At 41.6% G+C, this 27568-nt stretch overlaps 2 protein-coding genes across 2 annotated transcripts; both read left to right on the top strand.

Annotated features, from left to right (window-relative positions):
* Window positions 1-1481: 1481 nt before the first annotated feature.
* On the top strand, window positions 1482-4960 carry rpl15 (ribosomal protein L15). The gene is made up of 4 exons (XM_008295654.1): window positions 1482-1556; window positions 2477-2658; window positions 2748-2884; window positions 4602-4960. Exons 2-4 carry the CDS (start codon window positions 2487-2489, stop codon window positions 4905-4907), a joined length of 615 nt encoding a protein of 204 aa, XP_008293876.1. The 5' UTR covers window positions 1482-1556; window positions 2477-2486; the 3' UTR covers window positions 4908-4960.
* A 13649-nt stretch (window positions 4961-18609) lies between these two features.
* Window positions 18610-27319, top strand: nr1d2b (nuclear receptor subfamily 1, group D, member 2b). Its single transcript, XM_008295653.1, has 8 exons — window positions 18610-19083; window positions 21275-21496; window positions 22208-22296; window positions 22977-23121; window positions 23389-24104; window positions 24320-24505; window positions 24602-24812; window positions 25774-27319. The coding sequence occupies exons 1-8, from the start codon at window positions 19065-19067 to the stop codon at window positions 25968-25970; spliced, it is 1785 nt and encodes a 594-aa protein (XP_008293875.1). The 5' UTR covers window positions 18610-19064; the 3' UTR covers window positions 25971-27319.
* The last annotated feature ends 249 nt before the right edge of the window (window positions 27320-27568 follow it).

Here is a 27568-nt window from a genome sequence, read left to right as displayed (position 1 = left end):
CATTGAACATCTGGATATTTTAGCTGTGATCATCCTGGAAGCACGTTTTGGTTGTGCAGAGGAACATCTTGCATTTGCTGCACCTGATGTATGTCTTGCCATTGCAGCCCTTCTTCCTGCATCTGTCTGCATGTTTGACATCCATCATCTCTGGCATGTGCCTGCTCCTAGTCTGAGTACAGATGTCTCTGTCTGTGGGATCCTTGTTTTGGTTGGTGCCTGATACTCTTCCTCACTGTCTTCACTGCTGTCATCAAATGAAAGACTCTTATCTTATCTGTAGTTTTTTTTTTTAGCCCAAAACATTTTGACTCTGGGATAGCCAAGGCAGGCCATGTGTACTGAAATGCCAAAGAAAATCTTGATTTCTTGGGCAGTAGTATTCAGTGACACTCCTGTTGTTTGCAGCTGTCTTTGATTTGTAAAAACTGCCAGATCCTCAAAGTTTTGCCATCGATGTACTGTGAAAGGTGCTGGATTGGGCTGCAGTATTCATGGATTTTAGGGTAATCTTGATAGACAGGAAGCCCAGGTAGCACAGGTGTCAATCTGTTATGATGGATGGAGAAAAACACAAATAAATTCAAGTTATTAAAAGGAGTAACATTTCATCTTTTTCATATCAATTTGGATTAATGCGGTTATTTCAGTGTCAGTGCATAAAAGACATAAATGAATGGGCCGGGTCTCAGGAGGATATACGTTTAACCGTATGACTACTACTACCACCACCATGACTAACAATAATAAAAATAATAATAACAATAATAATAATAATGATAATAATAATAATAATAATAATAATTCTATTTTTAAAGAGTCTGTAGAAATTCTATGCTAAAATATTTTACAACTGTTATGACCTAATATTTATGCACTGTACACATATTATTTCTTTCTACTGTTATTATTGGTTTTGTATTGGTAATTGTGATAAAAGTGGACCCCCCCATATTTTTGCTCCTGAGCCATGAATTTACTACCTCTATGTTTCATTATTATTATTATTATTATTATTATTATTATTATTATTATTATTATTACTTTATTTATTATCTTCTGTATCATTTTTTAAAAAAGAAGCAATAAATGCATTTAATATTTTTGTATTGAGTTTTTGTTCTTGCAGTCAAATCAATACACTTATAAATGAATGGCGTTGCTGTTGTCAGTATGGCAGTAATTTGCTACATTTTTAATAATATACAATTAAAGTGTTCCTTACAAATATTTCGACTGAACTTCTTTTGTCTATAGATACAGAGTGGCTATACTGTGTTAATATGTCGCCTTGTAATTAATTAATTAATTTGAAACAGAATAGTAGGTGAATGTTTGGCTGTCGGTATTACTACAAAAGTATCAGAAGTCCTAGAAAACTGAAAAGAAAAGAAAAGAAAAGAAAAGAAAAGAAAAGAAAAGAAAAGAAAAGAAAAGAAAAGAAAAGAAAAGAAGACTACATTTCCCATGAGCGCAGCAAAGGAAATGCGTCACCGTGGTTCTCATAAGGCATGCTGGGAACTAGCCCTCTCTCTTTCCGGCTGGTACGCCATCATGTAAGCGAGAATTTCTATGTATTTGAGGAGAACGCAATCCATTAAAATCATCATTTTTATACGTTCATCTGTCTGTTAGATTCAGGGCACAGATACGCAACTTGTTAACGATGTATACGCCTTGACTATTTTTGTGACAAACAGAGAAAATCACTTTTAATAGCCCTGTTGTAGTGTTGCTTGAATACCATCGGTTTGGTGACCATTGGCTGTGCGGCTAGCTGTTAAAAGCTAATTTGTAGTTGGCATGTATTATTTACATTTCGGTTACACGAGCAGACCTTTCGTGATTGTAATCTTTTTAAACCGACACATGCAAAGTCATTATTCCTGATGTAATGGTCTCAATATTCCGTAAAAGAGAGCAGTGTGTAGCTAGGCGGTTAGCATTAGCATGCTAGCTTCATTTCCAGTCGGCTCCCTGTTCAGCATGGACTACAGGAACACTTTGTGTTGATTAACTTCTGTTCTCACTTCTGCTGCCTCATCATGCGCTACATGTGTATTCATGAAAGTTTAGAGATTCCCGAGAATGATATCATTGCTGTATGGAAACCGTTTAATGGCTTCAATACGCTAAATGTATGAGTCTAGGCGGTCGTAAACCATGTGCTGTTATGACTTGACTGTTACAGGGTTTTATTTGACTGATTTAACAAGCTGCAAAATCACATTTGAACTGAGCTAGTTGGCAACAAATCAATAATACTTTGTCGGTTCACTGATAGACAAAAACTCTCCTGAATACTTTATGTAAACAGGGCTGCTCAGCTGGACTGAAATGGTTTATTTCTGTACGAACAACACATGCTGGGTGCATCATGACAGTATTAGTCCTGTACTAATGTGTTATTTGCAGTGTAATTTCAGATATAAGACTAGATGTGTGAGATGTGTTAACTGATGCCTCTCTTTCACAGATAAGTCAACATGGGAGCATATAGGTATATGCAGGAGTTATGGCGCAAGAAGCAGTCCGATGTGATGCGCTTCCTGCTCCGTGTGCGTTGCTGGCAGTACCGTCAGCTGTCCAACCTCCATCGTGCTCCTAGACCTACCAGGCCTGATAAGGCTCGCAGGCTGGGCTACAAAGCCAAGCAGGGTGAGTACTGAGCCCAGTTTCTTCACATGCACTTCGTCATTGTCTGTATCAGCCTTGCTCAGTATGTTTTTGTTGCGTTCATAAAACAGGCTACGTGATCTACCGTGTCCGTGTTCGCCGTGGAGGCCGTAAGCGCCCTGTGCCCAAGGGTGCTACCTATGGCAAGCCAGTGCACCATGGTGTCAACCAGATCAAGTTTGCCCGCAGTTTGCAGTCCACTGCTGAGGTATGTTCATCTTCCCTACTTAGACTGTAGCTTTGACACACACCCAACAGGAAATTGTTTGCTTCAGATGCATTTTGGATGTTGAATGTACATTATACTGCACTTGAATTGGATTTATACTCAATACTCTTCTGATTGCATTGTAAATGCAGACATGACAGAGAATATGAAAGAATTCATTGCTTTGAAGCTACACAGTCATGTATTTGCCACAATTATTCATTTTCAAAGTTATGGGATATATTAAAAGTTTGTTGATACAGATTCAAATACATTCTGTCTTAAATTACTAAAACCTTTCAGCAGCATGTAGGTAGTTCATGCGGCATACAAATTCAAGGGGTGTGCACTCACATTTGGGACAAGCAGGAGGTAGAACCTCAATAAATGTCTCCACCCCATATATTTTAAATGTACAGCATTACAAGGAAGAAAAAAGCAGTCAGTTGAGTGGAAGCTATTAGGTTTGGTTTTTTTGGCTTAAAGTAGATGAAACAACTTAACTTTGCTCGTCACTTTTCTGTCAGTCAACTGATTGTCTCCACTCTTTCTCTACAATGGCAGACTTACTCTGATTATACAGCATATGAAGCTGAGTTGGAAATGTGTAACACATCTGATCAGAACTTACTGAGCACATAAAGCGATCCATAGAGCTCTGAAAACAGTATATGGCTACATTGGCAGAATACTGTCTATTTTGTTTGCGGTATAAGCAAGTCAGGTGCAGTGTTTCAGAGGCAGTGTCTTTGTGCAGGTTAATATACCGTGTTAATACATGTTGTGTAAACTGGGCACATTAAGCGGCTCAATCAGTTGTTGCTGTTGGCACAACATAGCTACATGTCTAGAAAGGGGCTCTACGGACTACAGCATAGATTCAACACAGAAGTATAAATTAAAAACAATGCTTTTGTTTCTACACGTCTGTAGTGAAAAGTTTTCTCTGTAGCACAACTGACCCAGTAAGGAATTGTGTCCTCGTGGACACTCACCAGCACAGTGTAACTTGTGCTCATGACTGCGTTGTGTTGCTTACTGTTGGATTTGTCATTCCTGAAAACTGTACAAAAGTGTTGTGATTATATTCATACAACTGCAGTGGTCCACTGTCAGAACATTCCTCCTAACGTGGTGCAGAATCTGTAAGTTTTGTAATTGGTGTCAGTTTACCTGTGATGCTGTATTTAACAGCAGATGAAAGTCTTTACACTGAATTCAGATGAATTCGATGTAGCCCACTGACATGTAATTGATCCAGTAACAAAACTGGATCTGAACCAATGAAACACCCCAGCAACAAAAGCAGGGAACACATTTGTCGTTTAACATGGTGGTTGTTAGAAAGATGTGCTTTGTAGGCGAGTGTGAAGGGAAGTCGTGGTCGGTTGGGAAGCTGTTTCAGATCTGCCCATGTGAAACTGTTGGAATCCATCATTGGACATGTTCACTGAAGGCCTCTCCTGCTCAGTAGTAAACATGCTCTTTCTAAAGAGAACTGCACTTATAGTCGTAGATGTTGCTTCCTTATTGTAATGTGAGGGCCTGAAAGGAGCAACTTCACTGCAACTTACTGGGTGTTGAGGTTGAAACTTATTGCCACAGATAGAGTTGCTTTTGCAGGTCCTAAGCTTTGTGTTGATTTTTAAACTAATCTGGCAAGGCTCTTGTTTCTTCACCTAATCTTGACTTTTTGTTTGTTTTTTTTCCTGCCTAGGAGCGTGCTGGCCGTCACTGTGGAGCTCTGCGAGTGCTGAACTCCTACTGGGTAGGCGAGGACTCCACCTACAAATTCTTCGAAGTGATTCTGGTCGACACCTTCCACAAGGCTGTCAGACGCAACCCAGACACCCAATGGATCACAAAGGCTGTGCACAAGCACAGAGAGATGCGTGGCCTGACATCTGCAGGAAAGAAGAGCCGCGGCCTGGGCAAGGGCCACAAGTTCCACCTGACCATCGGAGGCTCCCGCCGTGCAGCCTGGAAGAGGCGCAACACCCTGCAGCTGCACCGCTATCGTTAGAGCACGCCACACGTCTGTACATTTAAACAAATAAACAGCCCTTTTTATGGTGACGGTCTTGTCTGGTGTGTTTCATTTAGTCAGCAGAATATTTGCATTTTGTTTGGACAAGCACAAACTGTCCTCAGTGACCTTCACTTTACTTTTTGTTGCATAAGCGAGGGCAGATTTAAATACATGGATAACAGTTATCAATGTTGACAGTTTGTAGAGCTGCATTGTTTGGAAATGTCTGGAGATGTGACAACAAATCCTCAACTCAAAGTGGTAGAAGTGCAGTTTTGTTGAAAGTATACCAGATTAGGACCAAGGTTGCTGAGAAAACATGATCTGTTGGTGTAACTATGTGTTGTTAAACGGTACAAAATATTAGGGGAAAAAATTAAATGTTAAGAATGAGACGGGGTGTAAGTTGTCTTCAACGATGTTTAGGTAGGTGGGACATGTCAGAGTAGCATCCACATCGATGTCAGTATCTAGGTGTTCCTAGCATTACCCAGAGTGTCTCCACCAGCTCACCTTCCTCCACAGTGTGTCTTGTTTTCATCTCTTGAATGAGTAGATGCACTCGGTTGACAGCATGATGTAAAAGACAGCGTGATTCATCAGACCAGTCCACCTTCCTCCATTGCTTCATAGTCCAGTTCTGATGCTTCATAGTCCAGTTCTGATGCTTGCATGCCCCCGGCCCTTGTTGGAGGTGGGCAGGAGTCGGCTTAACGACACGGCTAGACGGTGTGTTTTATACACATGGCTTATAGTATTCTGGAACCATGCCGGATATCCGGCGTGCGGCGCTTGGCTCTTGTACCATATTGTAGTCAGATGGAGTACCTACCACAACCCAGTGACCTTCTGTGGTTTTACTGTAATTTGTAGTCTGGGTTTGGGAAGGCAGATATCTTAATATCTTACTATTTAGTGAGATTGTACCCTCACCCAAAAGCAAAAAAGTTCTGGCTCAGGATTGTTTTTCACTTTAAGCCTTGGATACATGCTCGCTGAAACTAACACTGTGTGTACTGGCCAGACAAAGTCAAGCACCAAATGACAGCATCTTACATTCAGTGTTCATCTTCAGTTTTGCATTTGTTACATGAGAACAAACATCAAGGTCAGAATTCAGATATTACGCTCATTCAGATCTCTTAAAGTTTTTGACCTCTGATGAGTGTGCAGCTTCGAAACTCTTTAAAACTGGAGCATGACTTTTAATATGAAAAGCCTGCTTTAGTGATGACTCAGACGAGTCGCTCACATAATTCAGAACACCGGAGTCATGAACGACACAATGACACGTAGTTGCATTATGGGTAGTGCCGTGGGAGAGTACATGCAACAACTAAACACAACTGCACTGCAGTGTGTTGTAAACTGTTTTCTGTAACTATAACATTTATAAATGCTGAAGTATTACCCAGTCAGTTCTGATTGGGCGTTTAAACGATGTTTTAATGTTGAAATTGGAATAATCCTAAGCACAGAACTGCCTCAACTGGAGAGAGGTGTCTGAAATCTCCAGTGCTGTGACATTTCCACATGTTTTTTTATAGATAAAGAGACACACTAAAGTACTTCTGACCAGTTACACATTCAGACATCAGTGTTGCTTACATGAGATGGTGTTCCTCTCATTTTTTAAAAGAATATCAAGTTGGTTGTGACTTAATTCTTTGTCCACTCTCCGGTTTCCCTGCAGCTGAAGCACTGCTTTGGAACTTTTTGTTCTTCGGTGAAGCGAACCTTCTTCAAAATCTTTAAATTAAAATGACATGCATTACCACATGCACATAACAGGCGCTGTTCTTATGACACTTAATGCTGCAGACAGTGATGAGTGTTCTTACTTTTAATGACTGTTATTTAGCTGTCTATCTCAAGGCTTTCATTCCTAATAGGCCTAACCTCTTTTCTGATAAAGACTCTGTGATTTCCGCATGTTAACAAAGGGGGGATGTGAGTTCACGTATAGTCTGGATGTTTAAGGCTTGTGTTTGTGTCATTGTGCCATAAGATCTTTAAACCTAAAGATAAGGCTGGGTTTTTTTTTTTGCATATTTTTTCAGCCCCGCAGGCACCAACTGGAATTTAGTGTAAAGTTGGAGCTGAAAACTTGGTGATGTTTGGTGTGAACATCCAACTGGTTCCATCAACATGTCGAGCACAACTTTGCTAAATCACTGTGACAGTTTGTTCAGTTTTAGAAGAGCAATGGTACTGATCAGTGTGAAGGGATTTCTCCAAAGTCTTTTTGTACTTACAGGTAAAGTGTAGTCTATAGGAAGACATCATTTAAACACATTTAATGTTACATTTAAAATGTGAAACTACAAAGCCTGTGTGCTGCCAACAGTAAGCTGTTGTGTACACAAACAGTTCTGATGACTCTGACGGTAGAATGTGTTCTTTACCCCTTCAATACAATCAATACAATGATGCTGTGAGCTGTTTTCTTCTCTACTTTTGCTTGGATATGAGTATATATTTAAAAAAAAAAGAAAGAAATCACTTCCTCCAAATGTAAATGTTCAATCAGCACCTACAGATTGTTGGAAACTTTCTCTTCTGCTTTGAATTTCTTTTTACCAGAACAATGCTCCCTGGTTGTTGTCTAAGGATCAAACAGAAAGAAATCAACAGTGTGATTCTGATTCTGTCTGATTCTGTCCACGACTTACTCAGCATCCAGCAACAGTCTCTGTAGATGACAAATGAAGCCAACGTAGAAGAGCCAAAAACAGCAGCTCCTGAGTCGGGATCCAACATTGTGTCAGTCCCCATTGACCTCCATGTTCACCCGTCCCCCTTCACAGCAGAAATAAATGTGTTTACAGGCTGGTACACAACACAGGTGTGATTTCTGTAGCTTATTTGCCACATCATTCATTACAACTGTGCGGGGAGTCATTTTCATGAAACTCTCTTTTTTAAGTTGTATTAAAATGATTTGATCAGTCAATCACAGGACAGTCTGTGGCCCACTGAGGTTTGCAGGACCTGCCTCAGCTCCACTCACACTCCACCTACTGCTCACTTTATGATTAGCTGGGAGTTAGGGTATGTGTGTCCACAGGATCTGTCATCTCGGTGATTTTTTCTTTATTGTCTGGCCATTCGGATGGGGGGAAAAGAGACAAGATGCCGTGCTGCTCGCTCTTCATTTGCATAAAGTTGAGGTCAAGTCTGCTTCATGCAAATCAGTGGTGTCCAGCGGCTTTTCAACTCGGCTGGAAACTGCTGGAAAACTTTGAAACAAAGCGTAATCAATCTAAAACGCCCTCTCAAATGTTTTTGGTAAACTGTTCTTGTAATATAAGAGGAAATTCTCAAACGAGCCCACATGTTTGTCTGGTTTGAAATCCAGAGACAGACGAGTGCAGCCAGTGTTTGTTTCAGGAGGGTGTGGTCTGTGTTTGTTTCCTGTTGGAGAGCACCTGTCAATCATCTGTCGTGTTCCTGCGCAGTCATACACCATCAATCATCCAATACTGGGACGGAGTGCAACTCCTTTTCTTCAGAAACAGCCCTGTGAACACATCCCATCAGGGGGAGTCTGGCACTGCAGAGAGAGAGACACCTCACCGAGCTTCAAAACAAATAGGGGTGACGCCACAGAAGGTTTGCTCATCTTTGCATACAGACAGTGTTGCTTCATAACTGTTAAAACAAAAAAAAAAGGGAACTGTTTGTTAACAAGGTCAACAAAACACCTGAGAGGGTGATCCAGTAGTGGTGCCAGCTGGTTTCCAGTGTCAGGTTTAGAGGAGTGAATAAGTTTGAGGTGTACAAAGTCTACAGTCATGAAATGTCAAAGTAAAAACTTGTAATAATTGAATATATATTTACTGTACACACAGCATACGTGGGCTAATGTTGTATCAGAGTAACGGTTAAACATCAGGGTGAGTCCACAGTTTGATCTTATGAGATATCTGATCCTGTGAGCTCATCCATAGTTCAGTGTCTCAGCTGCAAACATCACACCCTCAGTCTGTGATCATCATCTTTAGAGACTTTAATCATACATCACTCTCCCCACATTCAGCCAGTATGTGGGCTGCCCAACCGGAGACGGTGACGAGGATGCATATTACTTAATTATTGTTCTTTTCTTGTACTTTCTTTCTATATTTTTGGATGCTGCTGTGCCGTGTACATTTCCCCCAATGGGGGATCAATAATTCTATTCTATTCTATTCTATTCTGTTCTTCACTTTCAATCTCAAATGAGGAACTATGCTTCTGAAATGTGTAATTGAAATTTGAAAAGTTAATTGAAATGCATGGTTGTATTCTTTACATACTTCCCAGAGGTTAAGACATACCTACATGAGGACATACAGTAAAAATAATAAATCTGTGTTACTGTATTATGTATCCAGGAGGGGGTTAGGACAGTCTGTTCTGAGGCAGAAATAACATACAATAATGGTATATGATAAAGAAAAAAGTAATGCAGCCATCATTTCCTTTCTCTTCTTTCCACTCCTTTACTTTCTGAAGTGTCTTTGAGTGTCTTGAAAAGCGCTGGATAAGTATTATGTGTTATTATTGTTATTACTATTATTCTCTGTTCCTCATAGATGTGAAAAAACGACTAATTTATTGAATAAAAGTAGAGTTAAGTCGTGGAGATACCGCTGCCAGTTTTTATAGAGTAAACTAAATACTTTGATGAGTAAGAAGACATCAGCTTTGTGTATTTTTTGGAAAGAATAATCATTTCTTGCCACGTGGCCTGTGAGTGATGTTTTAGTTTTAGTTCGAGAGTAACTGAAAACTGAATATTGATGAGAAATGATGTGATATTTTATGGTTATGTTTTGATCCAAGAGAGCCTCTAAAATACAATGTTCAGCTCCACATGAGGACCAGATACAGTAATTTCAAAGTAGGAGCACAGATGTCTTTGTCTTCTGCTAAAATCTGTACTTGAACAAACCACCAAGGCGCCACTGACTGCATATAAAGATGGAATAAACCTCCATGACGTCACCCATAGGTTTTATATGAACAGCAATTTTGCATTCTGAAAACAATATCTGTAAAACTGATAATCTGACACCAGTGTTTATACTGCTATGTTCATGCGTTTTATTGAGGGACGTTTGTTTTATCCACATCTATCCGAATTGGACACCACTGAACATGTAAAGAAAAAGTGCTATATCCGTTGAATGCTTGAACCTACAGACATCAATGAGGGCTCTATTGAAAGCTTATAGCCAGAGGAATCCATATCTGGACACAGAGTCACTCTGTTAGTTATAGAAATTCATATTTCATCATAAACACTAAATAAAATATAGATTTTTCATAAAAAGATATACTANGTCCAGGTGAACCTGCCTTCACCCTGAGTCAGCTGGGATAGACTCCAGCCCCCCATGACCCTGGTGAGGATTAAGGTGTATAGATAATGGATGGATGGATATTTTTTAATTTAATTTCATGCATGTACACTGTAGAGGACAACAGGATGCTATCTGTGTAAAGATGGAACTGAATTTAGAAAATGACAAAAAGGGACAAATTATATCTGTAGAGTGATATCACCCAAGAACAAATTCAACTTTTAAAAAAATCAATCCTTTATCACTCTTCTGTTACTTGTTGCTTGCAAGGACAACATGTGTGTAATAATACATTACAATGTAATGCAAAACATGTATTCAGTTCAACATTGAACATCTGGATATTTTAGCTGTGATCATCCTGGAAGCACGTTTTGGTTATGCAGAGGAACATCTTGCATTTGGTGCACCTGATGTATGTCTTGCCATTGCAGCCCTTCTTCCTGCATCTGTCTGCATGTTTGATGTCCATCATCTCTGGCATGTGCCTGCTCCTAGTCTGAGTACAGATGGCTCTGTTTGTGGGATCCTTGTTTTGGTTGGTGCCTGATACTATTCCTCACTGTCTTCACTGCTGTCATCAAATGAAAGACTGGGACAGCCAAGACAGGCCATGTGTACTGAAACACCAAAGAAAATCTTGATTTCTTGGGCAGTAGTATTCAGTGACACTCCTGTAGTTTGCAGCTGTCTCTGATTTGTAAAAACTGCCAGATCCTCAAAGTTTTGCCATCGATGTACCGTGAATACTGGATTGGGCTCCAGTATTCACGGATTGTAGGGTAATCTTGATAGGCAGGAAGCCCAGGTAGCACAGGTGTCAATCTGTTATGATGGAAGGAGAAAAACACAAATAAATTCAAGTTAATAAAAGGAGCAACATTTCATCTTTTTCATAGCAGTTTGGATTAATGCAGTTATTTCATGCTAATATATTTTACAACCGTTATGACCTAACATTTATGCACTGTACACATATTATTTCTTACTACTGTTATTATTGGTTTTGTATTCATAATTGTGATAAAAGTGGACCCGCCCATATTTTTTATTAGACACATTTTGATATAGCTAACTTGACAACAAAATATGCATTTTTTACAAGCTGCTCCTGAGCCATGAATGATCCAGTGAGCTTTACGACCTCTATGTTTCATTATTATTATTATTATTATTATTATTATTATTATTATTATTATTATTATTACTTTATTTATTATCTTCTGTATCATTTTTTAAAAAAGAAGCAATAAATGCATTTAATATTTTTGTATTGAGTTTTTGTTCTTGCAGTCAAATCAATACACTTATAAATGAATGGCGTTGCTGTTGTCAGTATGGCAGTAATTTGCTACATTTTTAATAATATACAATTAAAGTGTTCCTTATAAATATTTCGACTGAACTTCTTTTGTCTATAGATACAGAGTGGCTATACTGTGTTAATATGTCGCCTTGTAATTAATTAATTAATTTGAAACAGAATAGTAGGTGAATGTTTGGCTGTCGGTATTACTACAAAAGTATCAGAAGTCCTAGAAAACTGAAAAGAAAAGAAAAGAAAAGAAAAGAAAAGAAAAGAAAAGAAAAGAAAAGAAAAGAAAAGAAAAGAAAAGAAGACTACATTTCCCATGAGCGCAGCAAAGGAAATGCGTCACCGTGGTTCTCATAAGGCATGCTGGGAACTAGCCCTCTCTCTTTCCGGCTGGTACGCCATCATGTAAGCGAGAATTTCTATGTATTTGAGGAGAACGCAATCCATTAAAATCATCATTTTTATACGTTCATCTGTCTGTTAGATTCAGGGCACAGATACGCAACTTGTTAACGATGTATACCCCTTGACTATTTTTGTGACAAACAGAGAAAATCACTTTTAATAGCCCTGTTGTAGTGTTGCTTGAATACCATCGGTTTGGTGACCATTGGCTGTGCGGCTAGCTGTTAAAAGCTAATTTGTAGTTGGCATGTATTATTTACATTTCGGTTACACGAGCAGACCTTTCGTGATTGTAATCTTTTTAAACCGACACATGCAAAATCATTATTCCTGAAGTAATGGTCTCAATATTCCGTAAAAGAGAGCAGTGTGTAGCTAGGCGGTTAGCATTAGCATGCTAGCTTCATTTCCAGTCGGCTCCCTGTTCAGCATGGACTACAGGAACACTTTGTGTTGATTAACTTCTGTTCTCACTTCTGCTGCCTCATCATGCGCTACATGTGTATTCATGAAAGTTTAGAGATTCCCGAGAATGATATCATTGCTGTATGGAAACCGTTTAATGGCTTCAATACGCTAAATGTATGAGTCTAGGCGGTCTTAAACCATGTGCTGTTATGACTTGACTGTTACAGGGTTTTATTTGACTGATTTAACAAGCTGCAAAATCACATTTGAACTGAGCTAGTTGGCAACAAATCAATAATACTTTGTCGGTTCACTGATAGCTAAGACAAAAACTCTCCTGAATACTTTATGTAAACAGGGCTGCTCAGCTGGACTGACATGGTTTATTTCTGTATGAACAACACATGCTGGGTGCATCATGACAGTATTAGTCCTGTACTAATGTGTTATTTGCAGTGTAATTTCAGATATAAGACTAGATGTGTGAGATGTGTTAACTGATGCCTGTCTTTCACAGATAAGTCAACATGGGAGCATATAGGTATATGCAGGAGTTATGGCGCAAGAAGCAGTCCGATGTGATGCGCTTCCTGCTCCGTGTGCGTTGCTGGCAGTACCGTCAGCTGTCCAACCTCCATCGTGCTCCTAGACCTACCAGGCCTGACAAGGCTCGCAGGCTGGGCTACAAAGCCAAGCAGGGTGAGTACTGAGCCCAGNTGACAGCCTCCAGGCACCGTGGGAATGAGCCGACACTCTTATCTCACCTTTCTTCTCATGGGCTGACAGTAGATATTATATGTGTTTTAGTGAGGAAAGACTTTGACTGGGCTACTCTACCATAAATATGTGTTTAGTGGAGCGCTCCACTGATGGTTGTCCTTTTGTAAGGTTCTCCAACGGTGGAACTCATCCATAATGACAATGGGGTACTTGGTTATCCGTTTGATCAAGGCCTAAACCTGATTTCTCAGCTTGGTTCATAGACAGTGCGGTGAGCAGCCAGATGTACAGAGGTTGTCGGTGTTTCAAGTCTCAGTCATGGAGGTACTTTGGGTCACTAAGCTCAAACCAGATGGGATGTTGTGTCTCTGCAGGACATTGTGGTCGTCATAAGTGGTTAAGTGGTGCCTTCAATTCTGAATAATCTCCAACACTGTCACCAGCAAAGCCACCCTCTACCATCACAGCTTCACCTTAATGCTTCACAGTTGGAACCACACATGCAGATACCATACCTTCACCTTCTCTGAGTTACACAAAGACACAGCAGCTGGAACCAAAGATCTTACATTTGGACTTGTCGGATCAAAGCCCAGAATTCTGGTCTGATGTCTGTTCCTGGTGTTTCTTGATCCACCCAGGTCTCTTCCTCTTCTTGGTGTCTCTCAGCAGTGGTTTCACCATGAGGTCTGATTCACCCAGTCAGTCTCCTTCCAACAGCTGATGTTGACATGTGTCTCCTGCTTGAACTCTGTGAAGTGCTGATGTTGAGTATAATTAAGCTGCTGTTAATCGATGTCTGAGGCTGCTAGCTCCTTTCCTTTTGAATATCTAGTGTAATGTGCTCTGAACATGATTACCCTGTAGGAATAGAATAGAATAGAATAGAATAGAATAGAACTTTATTGATCCCTTTGGTGCAAACCTCAGGGAAATTGTTGTAAGGAAGATGGGATTTAGAATTCCCATTAAAGTAATGGAGTATGTGAACTGAATGAACCTTGCAGGTCATGATAGCAGCACATTCTGGTCCTCAGTTAAAACCCCCTTGTCCTGATCAGAGAGTTAAAGGGTCAACTGGGTACATGGAAGGGCGGAGTGACAACAACACTTGTCTCTCACCTTACTCCCTCTCCATTGTCTGTCGGTATATTAGTCCGCAGGGCAGCAGCAACCTCTGACCTGCTCTGTAAAGTCCTTTAAAAAAAGAAAGTGTTGAATAGGATGCTGAAGCGTGGGATTGCTAACTCGCAAAAGGTTCCATTGTAGTAAGTGAGGAAACATTAGCTGGGACTGAGAGCGTCGTGGGAAATGCCTGGTGCTGCATCTTTGTGTGGAGCTGCAGCCGAGCCCTGCCTGCCGTCTGGAGATGCAGAGGAATGAAGCACTTCCATGTCATGTTAACCCAGTAAGAATGTAGTGTGTGTGTGGGGGCGACTCCAAAGCCTTGTGACATTAAGCCTCACATCCACTCGTCTCCTGTGTGTCTCACTGAAACAGTATCCACCAACAGTGTGTGCAAAGATGTCTCACATGATACAGATAATACTGTTGGAACATTTATTCCTGTTTACAGAATTTGCTTTAATTAGGAGGATTAAATTGAAGGTTTAAATGTGTGCTTACGATGCACATGTACAGACATTATTATGTCCTGCTGATGGTATTGGCACCCACTGTGGGGATGTGCCCTAATGACTGTGCACTTGTATCCAATCACACTTTACTAACTCTGAATCTCTGAATCAAAGGCAAAACCTTTCGACAGCTTTGTGAAACAATGCAGCATTAAGAACACAACTGGTCATTTTAATTACAATTTAGACAAATTTCCAGACATGCATGACATCAGCACTAATAGAGACTCGGGTAATATTGAATCCAACCTAAACCAGACATTCTGCTGTGCTGAAAGGTTGAAGGTCTCTGACCACATATTTTATCACTGCTCTGTGACATTCATTAACTCTGTCCTCGCTCTGTTTTTACCTTTTGATCTTCCTGACGGGGGCTGCAAGGTGGTGCAGTTGGTAGCACTGTTGCCTCGCAGCAAGAAGGTCGCCGATTTGCGTCCCGGTGGGGGCACCGGGATCTTTCTGCGTGGAGTCTCCATGTTCTCCCCGTGCAGCGTGGGTTCTCTCCGGGTTCTCCGGCTTCCTCCCACAGTCCGAAAACATGCTGAGGTTAATTGGTGATTGTAAATTGTCCGTAGGTGTGAATGTGAGTGTGCTTGGTTGTCTGTCTCTAAGTGTAGCCCTGTGATAGACTGGTTACCTGTCCAGGTGAACCTGCCTTCACCCTGAGTCAGCTGGGATAGACTCCAGCCCCCCATGACCCTCGTGAGGATTAAGCGGTGTATAGATAATGGCTGGATGGATCTTCCTGACCTGCAGCTGCAGAAGCTAAAGTAAAAGCAACACAATGGAAATAATATTTGTACTTTTTTATTCTGTGAATAGCAACAAAATGCACTTAAACTTTCCTGCATTACCTTATTTAGCAAATTATCAAAAATGCCACAACTTACTTCAGTAAATGTTGATGGTAAATAAATGTTTAAATGAAGGATCAGAATATTTTACCATCTTGGTAGTGGATCCAAAATGGAGCCTGCTGTCAGAACCCATCCTACCTGCAGACCTCCTAGGTTTGGATTTAAACACCAAACATTTTAAAGCTGCACTTATCCATGTTTTGATCACATGACAATGTGTAATGTGAAAGATGTCACTAACTCTGTTTTCTTTTTCTTTTTTGTTTGCCTCCTTCACTATATGGTTTTTGGTGTCGAGCTCAAATTTCATCCATCTTGGTTGGCTGACAGCTGTTTTCAGCAAAACTAGCTCAGCACCAAACAGCAGAGCTTGAAAGGTGAGTTACCACCAGATGAATGTAGTCTTATGACCTTATTCTACAATCCTGGTATGTCTTTCACACAAAACTGAAAATAATTGGTAACTACTTCACTAATAATTAAACATGATGATATGCTGGCACAAGTTCTTACTATTAATTACACAAAGCTGACTGGAAGCCACTGAGATTCTTTAACAAAGCCCGTCTCCTGTAACATTTAAACACAACCAATTTGCAACAGAACATTTTTTTAAAGCTATTTTTTTGGCTTTTCCGTCTTTAATGGCAGTGACAGTGAAGATAGACAGAGAAACGAGGGGAGGAGAGTGGAGGAATGACATGCAACAAATCAGCCACTGGCTGGAATCAAACCGTGGCCACTGCATCAGGGACTAAAGCCCCTATACACGGGTCACCTGGCCTACCTGCCGAGCTATCCGGGCGTCCGCAACAGGATGTTTTTTGAAAGAAATGTAAAAACAGCTGGAATCAACATAATTAGTAAACATTTATTTATGTTTTTGGCAAATTGCAAATATGTCCAATCATGCATAGCAATATGCACATACAGTGACTCCAGCATGCCTTTACGAGTTATGGTTCTGTTTACACACTGGTCGTACTTGAAGGATCCTGGTGTGGTTTATTGCAGCAGAGCTCCACAGTGACTTCAAGTGCAACAAGTTCATTTACACTGAATCCAAACCACAATCGTTCTCTGTCCTTAACCAAAGAGCTTTTGGATGTGAACCAGGCCTCTGCTGTGGGAGTAAGCGAATACACCAAGCTAATTTCAGAACATTTTTTCAAAAGTTGGGCTTTTAAAAAAGGGTGGGGACATGTCACCTGAGTCCCCAGTGTAAATGACACCACCAGTGTCAGGGGTGTCCAGTCCTGGTCCTGGAGGGCCACAATCCTGCAAGTTTTAGATGTTTCCCTCTTCCAACACAAATGATTCAGATGATCAGGATCGTTATCAGGCTTCTGCAAAGCTTGATGATGAGCTGATCGATTGAATCAAGAGGGAAACATCTAAAACTTGCAGGATTGTGGCCCTCAAGGACCAGGACTGGACACCCCTGACCTATGTTCTATATAACCCTTCCTTTATTCCAAAAAAACAGTCGCTTCTAAATTTAATCCAGCCAGTGTTTTTGCACCATGTAAGCATAATTGGAAAAACTATTTTGTAATATGTAATTTATTTAGTAAAATGAATACGTTTAAATTCCACAATGCAACACACATAAAAGCCACACACGGTTGTCCCCCCGGGGCCACAGAGTTAAATCATTCGTTTGAAGAACTTCAATTAAGCTCTCTGTCACTGCAGATCATCAGAGCGATAGAGTGCTGCACCAGCTGACCCGTCCTCCACAGTCACCGGATCTGAACCCAACAGGGATGGTCTGGAAAAGCAAAATAAAGACAAAGCAGCCAACAAGTGGGAACTCCTTCAAGACTGTTGGGTCAAGATGGGTCGAGCCATCTGACCTTATCTGTTGGTGCTGGTGTTACATGTTCTGTCACCATCCAGTTCCAAAGACAATGCAAACGAGACATTAAGACCAACAGAGACATTAAAATGGCTTTTGAGGACGTCCTTTCTGCAATAACTGAGGAATGAGGACTCTTTGTAGTTTTTTCTTTTGTTGCTTTTAGTATAGCATTGATTTTTTTTCCCCACTTGTCTTGTTGTTATTGTCATAATGAGTTTTAATTAACACTAGATAATTGATTGTTGAACATGAGCTTTCCATTCTTTCCACTCACCAGATTCTAACATTAGAGGCCTTAGACGTTAATGTGGGAAATGTCGACCAGAGACGCTTTAAAGTAGGAAATATGAATACATCTAAACACTTATAAGAACAATCTAGGGCCCAAAACTACCTTTGTTTGAATTTTTTGCACTTTTTTTTTCTCTATGTAAAATAATGAGAAATTGAGCCTCTGTGAGACCCATTCAATCATTTGGTTCTGCTGAGAACTATTTTGTCTGCGTCATCAGATTCCACGGCTGTGGGAGTTCTACTTCTGGAGAAATGGAACCTTCACATTTTTGAGGGTGAAAAAAAAAACCCTACTCTCAAAAATATTTTTCAGATATTTCCAAATAACAAATAATTAAACTTCTGAGTTGGTGCAGCAAACAGATTTCCTGAATTATATGTTGACGCGGATGGCACAGAGGGGGAAAACTCTTATAATAATAATTGTGTGTGTTGTCAGGTTTGTCCTACAGCAGAGGATAAACTCTTGAATGAGTGGATCTGCCACAGCTTTGACCTCTACCCACAGCAGGGAAATATATGACGATTAAAAAACGAACTTTTGGAGCTTTTTGAAGTGACAGCCACAAATGTCATCAGATTTTTTTTGCAGCTTCGCCCTCTTTTTTTTTTTTTTTTTTTTTAAGTCCAAAAACTAGTTTGGATTCAGACCAATCTATGACCTATGGCTGTAATTATAAGACACTGTTTAGCGACGCGCTTCGTCTTTTTTTGGGCGCAGGATGTGTTGGAGGAGCGTCTTTGTTCACTTTGACTGGTGAAAGTATGTCAGTGGGTTACATTGACACCAGCAGGCTGTGGGAGGGAGGAGCCAGTGAACTGGGTCACATGGTTGCACACTGATCGCTACTCGGAACAGTCGCTGCAAAACCAGTCGTCCACCGCTCAGGAGCTGCGCCTCGATCAACCGATTTCCCTGAATTCTCGGTAAATGGCAGAAGCTGTTTCCTGATTCAAACTCGGTCACAGTTACAGCAGCTCTCTTTCTTCGGGCAGACTGAAGCCAGAAACACCTTCCAGGACAGAAATCTGCCCTTTTCGATCGTCGCTCAGAAAACTTACTGCTTCGGTTTGTAGTCAGATTTTTTTCTCTCGCTGAGAAATTCAACCTTCGCTGGACGAGCTTCTACCATCGATCGTAGCTTTTTACGGTCTTTACGAGGTTTTGAGTCGTTCGTGTAAATGCTGAGCAGCTAGTTTCTCAACCGGGATCCATCAGCGACTTTTCAGTTGCTGAACACTAAAACAGAAAAACGGCTTCAGCACTGAGGTAGCAGGAGGAGGAAAACCCCCAAAGTTACTGGACATGGAGTCGAGCAAAGCTGGTGAGTGAGCTTTAAACCCGTTTCCACCTGGTCGCAGGGGCTTTAACGGTGTCTGAGGCTGGTTTCATTGAAACTACGTTGTTTAAACGACTAGCATAACGGGGTCACGTTCATATTTAATGTTTTACGTCGTGTTAACATGGCGGGGAGGCACTTTAAATAGTTAAATTGTCTTTAGCTCGTACTGGAGTGTTCACATTAAAGTGGGTTAGGAGTGCCAGTGGGCTGTTGTTATTACCCAAGTAGTTGGCTTCAGCAGCACTGCAGTCTCTCTTCTCACATGGACCGTCAGCCTAGCCATGTGCGCCTGTGTTTACGCTCCCCATACGTCTCCGCTCATTGGCTGAGCGGCGCTGTGACGTCGCCATTGCATAATTCCTCCGAGCCTGATGTGTGGCGTCTCACCGCCGATACACGTGAGGCGGCTCGCAGCAGCGCGAGGTGACCCAGTTTTCCCGGGGAAAGAACATGCCTGCTCCACGTGGGGGCGTGTTGAAAAAAACCCTCCACAGCTATGAGGCGTTCAGGGCCCATGGTAAACGCTACAAAAATGAATGTTTCCCATGGGACTTGAATGCAGCACCATTTTTCTGGATTCAGATTTCAAGCTTTGCCAACTTGAAAAAAACTGATTCTCACCAATCAGAATGTTATAATTTGTTCTTTTAATTCTGTTCTGTATTAACATATAATTACGTGATTAATAAATGTTACATTTCGAGGCCTTGGCTATTTTAAAAATCCAGAAAAATACTACACAAGGTTTTAAAAGCAAAAATGCATTTAGTATTTAGGAGTTACTCTTTCTTGTTTCAGCTCCCCGTGACCCCGGAGTGTTCCTCTAATGCTCCATTTCATTGATCATGCATTTATGATATTTGATATTTTGAAAGTAACCTTATAATGTCTGTATGACAACCTATTGTTGAAGATTTGTGCACAGTGATGATTGCAGACGTGCATATTATCTGAAACAGTTGGTCAGTGAGATGTTGAAGTGGGTTTTTAAACTGGGTCAGGCCTGATGACTCAGGCACATTTCTGATACATGTGACATTTGCTGTGAAAACTACATACTGCTGTCTTCTAAGCCTGCTCTTAAGGTGGAGCTGTGTATGGATCGTATTGGTTAAATATCCTAAAAATATCATGTATGCAGCGTCTTCTGACCCAACTTGAAACAACCTGTTAAATGTTATATGGAACTAAATCTGTTATGAAGTATGAAGCTTATATGTGTGAATGGCTGCAGGGACGGGCCAGACAACCCGCTACACACCCTTGTGAAGCTGACATTATGTAATGCCTGTTACCTAATCATTGAGAATGGCAAAGGAAGAAATCAGGTCAGCCTATGGTGAGGGAGGAAGGGAGTTGAAGGGGTGCTCAGCGGCAGCAGCAGCCTGTCTGCTCGGCTCCTACTGGTTGAGGAAGCTGTTGTCGTATTCTGATCTGCCCTCTTTACGTTAAGCTGGTTGGTTCCACACAGGGAGCGTCTCTGGAGCTGGTGACAGAGCAGAGTTACATTTCATTGAAGGGAAAGGAAACAGCAGGGAGATACCACGAGCACTGATAGCCACCAATGGCTGAACAGACAGGGAGGAGAGCGCCACCTACAGAAACTTGCTGGAGACACCACAGTCTTGGAAAGAGTGTTTGATGAACTGGTGGAAAATAAACACAAAATGAGGAGAAATTAAAGGATGAAGCTGGTTTTAGCTTTCCTTTGAACTTTAATGTTAAATTTTCTAAGCAGCAAAAAGTAGCTCCTCAAACTTCACACAGCTTGATCCCCTCTCAAAAAATATGATTTCAAGATGTCGACAAGACAATTAATTGGTTTGTCATAATTAGAGAATCATCAACAGATTAATCAAAAATGGAAAAACAAGTCAGTAATTGCAACCTTGCATTTCGTTCTTAAACGAGAATGTGTGGATTAAGTCAAAGGAAACCAACTGGGTGTGTTCGTGGTGACTCATTGATGTGCTTTTAATAGTATCGAAAAACAAAGCTGAATGTCACTGATATCAGGCTCTGATTACACGTATAATACTTGCAGATGGAATGAGTATTTGACAATAGGAACGCTACCGAATGTCACCAGCGCTGAGCTCGGCAGTGTTAACTGGCGGCTGCTGTCCCTGTCTTAACAGCCCATTTCTTCTTCTCTCTGCTGTTTGCACACCAGGAGGCGTAATAGCCTACATCAGTTCATCCAGCTCCGCCTCCAGCCCAGAGTCTTGCCACAGCGACTCTTCTAATGGCAGCTACCAGTCGTCCTCGCCGCCCCGCGGCTCCTCGCCCAACCAGCTGAGCCAGTCAGCTGACCCCACGCTCACCAGTGGCCAAAATCTTCCAGGGACTCAGAAAAGCGGACGCTCCTCGTCCGCAGCAAAGTGTGGCATCACAAGTAAGACACACGCTCCTGTTTTCAGAAGCTGTCACTGTAGCATTCTTGCTTTTGTGTTTATTATACATTAAACTTTTTTCATGCATCATATTATGCAAATGTGAAAATGCAGAGTTTTACAAAACAGTTTTCAGTGGAGAGTCAGAAAAGATAAAAAGCAAAGAATTTAGCAGGAATAGAATAAAAAGGCCCCACCAGTAGTTTCCACTAACAATGATTAACTAAAAGATTAGATTAGATTAGATTAGATTCAACTCAACTTTATTGTCATTACACGTCACAAGTACAAGACAACAAAATGCAGATGGCATCGAACCAGAAGTGCAAAAGCAGTAACAATATAAAAGCTGCATATAATTGGGTTATTGTAGTATGAAGCAAACCAAATGATGATTATATTAAAGTCTTAGCTTCCAGGTTGGTGATTTCAGGGTAGAGGTGGTGCACTGGTCTGTATTATATTTACAGGCAGCCAGTGAATGTACAATATTAAATCTAAAATGCTTGGATCAACCTTTAAATTATCTATATGTGTAAGATTTTAATTGCAGAACTTTCTGACTCTCAGTGCCAAGACATCCCCATTTTTAGACCTCCGGAGGAAATTAATTTAAATGAGTCGGTGTGCTTCGTACAATTGTTTAACATGCAGAATCACTGGTGCAGTTCTTTTTCAGATGAACTGTAAGAATTTGTTTTTCCATCAATCAGAAATCAACGGCCTGGTGCTGCTGTGTAAGGTGTGCGGCGATGTGGCCTCCGGTTTCCACTATGGAGTCCACGCCTGTGAGGGCTGCAAGGTGAGGGTGGCTCCTTGGAGCAACACACACACTTGCAGGACGCTGAAGAATGAATCTCGATGCAATATAGCGACGGGTGTTGCAGTCACTTTAGGCTGCAGTTGAAGTGGGTCACCACAGGCGTAGCCATCTGCACAGCTACAACCAGAGACTCAGGGAAACTAGTTCACTCTCCCCATATTTATATCAGCTGCCCCTCATACTTCATGTTGCTGTGTGGCCTAGTTAGCTGTGGGGAGCAGCACACGCAGTCAGACGCACTACAGCACTCCTTACAGGGGGAACACACACACACACACACACACACACACACACACACACACACACACACACATTTCAGACTGGTGGTTACTGTGTTACTGAAAGTCAGATTTAAATCTAGTTCAGAGTGTGACTAACGGTTATTTTCATCATTGGTTATAGATCATTGGGTCTATAAAACATCAAAACGATTCTGAAGGTGATTTCAAATCAGGTTTTTATCAAAGTCCTCCTCATTGATCCGTTGATTGATTTGTTCATAAACAATTTTTTTCCCCAGTTTAAAATCCAATACAGTGTAAATACCTTTGAATCAGTGAATGTCATTGGTACAGTCTCCTCTTGGAGTCTGTAGTGTTCCATGATGATAAAAACAATCATGTCTTAACACTGTGCTGCTTCTCTCTGTGGACACACAGGGCTTCTTCAGGAGGAGCATCCAGCAGAACATCCAGTACAAGAAGTGCCTTAAGAACGAGACCTGCCCCATCATGAGGATGAACAGGAACCGCTGCCAGCAGTGCCGCTTCAAGAAATGCCTGATGGTGGGGATGTCCAGAGACTGTGAGTACCTGCAGTCATTCCTGAGCTCCACTTTTATGCAGTTTGAAGAGATTTACTCCTGAGGCAAACCCCATTCAGATAATGTTTTTGCTAGTATGGGGTGTATTTTAGACCATAAAAGCAGATTTTAGGAAATTTTGAAGTGTAAGCAGAAAACTAAATTTGAAAATACAAATACACTGCGACAGAATGCATAAAAATGTTCAGACTCAGCTCAGTATTGTAAAACGTGAATTCTGCTAAAATGATTCTCTCCTTAATTTTCAGCCGTGCGCTTCGGCCGAATCCCCAAGCGGGAGAAGCAGCGCATGCTGCTGGAGATGCAGAGTGCCATGAACAACATGATGAACAACAGCCAGCTGCAAAGCCAGCTCCACAGCAGCCAGAAGCTGCCCATCGCCAAACCGCTGCCGGCCAGCGCCACCGAACCTACCTCTGAGGACGCTGGCCCCGCCCCTTCCTGCTCTCCTTCCTCCTCACCGTGCTCCAGCCAGTCAGACTCCAGCTCTGACCCTGAGCCCGCTGTGTCTATGGACACCAGCCCCAGCTCGAACTCGCCCAGTGCCTCAGACAGTGGCGAGGAGGAGGTGATCGGTTCGGTGACCAGGGCCCACCAGGAGACCTTCATGTACAACCAGGAGCAGAGCATCCTGGCAGCTGAGCCCTCACCACCCACCGGCCCCCAAAATAGTGGTTCTGCCAAAAACACCACCAGCAGCCACCGGCCAGAGGAGCAGCAGGATGCCTGGAACCACCGCAACAACCTTGTCACCATGGCAACCCACGAGCCCTCCTCCAGCCTGGGCCCTCAGGTTCAGGAGGAGAGCACCCTGAACCACTGCCCCTTCAGACTGTCCCGGAGCGCCGCCACCAGCCACTGTCCAGCCTACACACACGGAGCCTTCAGAGCTCCGTCCATAGAGGGCCCAGGCAACGGAGCCTACAGCGCCCCCCTGTGGAGAGGAGGCAACAGGATGTATCTGGTAGGTTGAACAGAGGGCAGGAAACATCATAGGTGCAGCACAACACCAGTTCAGTGTGCCTCACAAAAGCAAACACAGTGCTTTTTGAATACAGATGCAAAGAGAAAATACATTAAACAGAATCATAATAGCAAAACTGCACAGGAGCTTAGAGGTGTGGAGATGAACTGATGTTGCTTAAACTAACTCTGAGCTCTGATCTGATGTCCCTGTAGGTTTGTCCGATGAACATGTCCCCTCATGTGGACCCTCACAAGTCTGGACACGAGGTGTGGGAGGAGTTCTCTCACAGCTTCACTCCCGCCGTCAGGGAGGTGGTAGAATTTGCTAAGAAGATCCCAGGCTTCAGAGACCTGACCCAGCATGACCAGGTCAGCCTGCTGAAGGCTGGCACCTTTGAGGTACAATCTGTTTATTCATTACAACACACTCCAGATGTTCGGCAGGTTTTACTGAAGCTCAGACCATAACTGCAGAGGTGTTTCTGTGTCCTGCAGGTGTTGGTGGTGCGCTTTGCTTCACTGTTCGATGTGAAGGACCGCACTGTCACTTTTCTGGGAGGTAAAAAGTACAGCGTGGACATTCTGAGGGCCATGGGGGCCGGGGACCTCCTCAACTCCATGTTTGACTTCAGTGAGAAGCTCATCAACCTGGGGCTCAGTGAGGAGGAGATGAGCCTCTTCACTGCTGTGGTGCTGGTCTCTGCAGGTGTGTTCTTAAGTTGTTAGGTTATTATTCCTGTCATTGATCTTCCATTTGGTTTCATCAATGCACTTTATATAAAGATGGAAAATGTGTCACCACTTCCGGCTGGTGACGTCAGGGGATTTCAGTGTGATATGAAGATCCAACAGTAGGATGGAGGCAGGGTTATACTGCAACCAGCCACCAGGGGGCGACCAAGATATGTTGGCTGCACTGTTTGGGAGCTGTCCTGTCATTCTCATATATATATATATATATATGTACACTCTTCACTAACATTTTGTGCCAGTTGTTGTGTATCTGGACAAACCATATCCTGATACTGAGAAACATTTGCCAGTATTTTATGAAATTCTGTTTAGATTTCATAGCAGCTAAAAACCTGCACACCTACTATTCAAGTGTATCCAGTTTAATTTAAACCAAACCAAACTTCATAATGTTCTACCAATATAGGTCTTATGTAACACCTCTATGTTTTCATATACTGGTATTTTTGGTGCCTTACAAACATTTTCGGGGTTTTGTGAAACTTTTTTTCCACAGAAAAACTGTCCTTAAAGGTGTAAAGTACCACTGACAAGCTCATTTTTGTTATTTATAAGTAGCCTGAGTTATTTTGAACCTAACATGACTTACAGTATATTGCAAATATTTATAAGTAAGCTTTATGTGAGCCTAGTTTCACTTGTGTTACCAGTTCAACTAAAGGTGCTCCTTGGTTTTATCTGTACACAGATATCTTCTTTAAAAATATTTTTGAAATGTTGTGAAACGGATGATGCAGCAGACCTTTTGGAGGGCTGTGACCCTCATGTTGGGAACCACAGTTAATGGATATATTGTAGTTTATATATTAGTCCAACCTAATTCTGCACTATTTCTTGTTTCTCACCCAGACCAAACTATTATTTTGTCCATTAAACAAACCCTAATCAATGCCATCCATCCCTCTCCCTCCCAGATCGCTCCGGCATTGAGAACGTGAACTCTGTGGAAGCCCTGCAGGAGACACTGATCCGTGCATTGCGAAGCCTCATTACCAAGAACCACCCCAATGAGTCGGCCATCTTTACCAAGCTGCTGCTCAAACTGCCTGACCTGCGCTCGCTCAACAACATGCACTCCGAGCAGCTGCTGGCCTTCAAGGTCCATTCCTGAAGTTTCCTCCAGTACTTGACCTCCACACCCCAACATAAACTTAACAGCACCCTGGAGGCCACCCGGATCAGCTCCGCCTCACCTCCCACTCAACCACACCTACACCTCCATGCTTCTCCCATGAGGCTTTAGGTTCTGCTCCTTCAGTCTACAAACTGAACTTGACATTTAAACGGGGGAAGAAGACCATAAAATGTTCTTGTACTGTACTGTAGGGTGTGACAGCCTGTGTGATGGTAATGCATACATACAGACACACTGATTGATGTATATGTTTCTTGTGTTTGTGTGTAGCAACTGTACAAATGTTAGAAGCACTTTTCTGTATAGTGTAGACTGGTATTTTTGCATTCATAGTGCAATATGTGACTGCTTTTTGATTTGAGCTGTACAGCAAGGAGTCCAAACTTTTTTCAGTGGCACACATTAATTTGATTATTTGGTGCTGCGCTCGTGTGGTATGGGGGGAAAACCTAAAAGAAGAAAAACTTGGATGCTGAATGACGAGGTAAAGTCCTCTTTAAAAAAAAAAATAAAAAGAAAGCAGATGACAATGAGAGAAATATGGACGATAGATGCTTGTGTTTCTACTTTGGCCACCTGAGAAATTTGAATGTTTTAAATTGAATGACTTTGGGAAGAAGTCTTATTTCAGGCTTTTCATGCAGTTGTGTACATGCTATGCTGTGTTTTTGTCAGTTGCGGGTCATCTATTTCTAAATTATTTGGGCATTGTGACAAATCAAATGTATTGGTGTCAGATTTCTACACATGGATCAGCAGAAATGGTGACTGAACCAGTCAGATACTGGACTAACATGTTGGACATTACAGTTTCCCTTCGCTTCAGATATTTTGGGGATCCTAACGTCTGCTGTCGTATTTGTCCCAGGTCACCAGACGGCACAGAAAACGTTGTCTCGGAGTCACCAGCAACTCCCACCTGCTTGAACGAATTTAATTTCTGTTTTACAAAACTGTACAGACTTTAGCTGAGTGTAGTTCAAGAGAATAGGTAGGACTATTCCACATAAAATATGATTGTAATATCACTGAAGTGATTGTAATTTAAAGAAATAAGCTGAGTCGAGGTGACAGCCGAGTTGCTGGTGTTCAGATATTTTTTGCGATGCCATCGTTTTGTTCTGTGTCGATGAATCCAGAATGTCTGGCCTTTAATATCCAGAGCTTCTGTCATTGTGTTAACATTGCTGACATGTGGTTCTGTTCTCCTCTGTGAAAGGATTGCAGTATGCATAGATTTCTATATAAATATATACATACTATCATACATACATAACTGTATAGATGAATATATCTATATAATTAAATTTTATAAATGCAGTAAAGCGGTTGTGACGTGGTTATTTCATGTGTTGGGTTGTCATTTTATCACATAATGATTGATTTGGTGCAGTTTTTATGTATAAACCAAGCTCTCTACTACCCTGCTGTGTTTCATTCCACAGAACCTGAAAATGAATCAGCAAATCATACAAGCATGCAACATGTAGAGTGTGTAAAAATGAAAATATATGTAGTTGCTTTACAGAGTATTCCAACCTTTAGTTTTTCACACACTATTTTAGATATAATTT

Source organism: Stegastes partitus, unplaced genomic scaffold (assembly GCF_000690725.1).
Source record: "Stegastes partitus isolate 25-593 unplaced genomic scaffold, Stegastes_partitus-1.0.2 Scaffold1064, whole genome shotgun sequence".
Taxonomy (NCBI): Eukaryota; Metazoa; Chordata; class Actinopteri; family Pomacentridae; genus Stegastes; species Stegastes partitus.
The sequence above is the reverse complement of the archived record's forward strand: the minus strand, read 5'-3'. Positions and strand labels throughout refer to the sequence as shown.

Bases quoted from the DNA above. Each gene is read 5' to 3' on its own strand.
- rpl15 (XM_008295654.1), top strand. From the start codon at position 2,487: ATGGGAGCATATAGGTATATGCAGGAGTTATGGCGCAAGAAGCAGTCC. The intron at 2,659-2,747 runs GTGAGTACTGAG...TTCATAAAACAG, and splicing joins GGGCTACAAAGCCAAGCAGG to GCTACGTGATCTACCGTGTC. The intron at 2,885-4,601 runs GTATGTTCATCT...TTTCCTGCCTAG, and splicing joins GTTTGCAGTCCACTGCTGAG to GAGCGTGCTGGCCGTCACTG.
- nr1d2b (XM_008295653.1), top strand. The intron at 21,497-22,207 runs GTAAGACACACG...TCCATCAATCAG, and splicing joins AGCAAAGTGTGGCATCACAA to AAATCAACGGCCTGGTGCTG. The intron at 24,506-24,601 runs GTACAATCTGTT...TGTGTCCTGCAG, and splicing joins TGAAGGCTGGCACCTTTGAG to GTGTTGGTGGTGCGCTTTGC.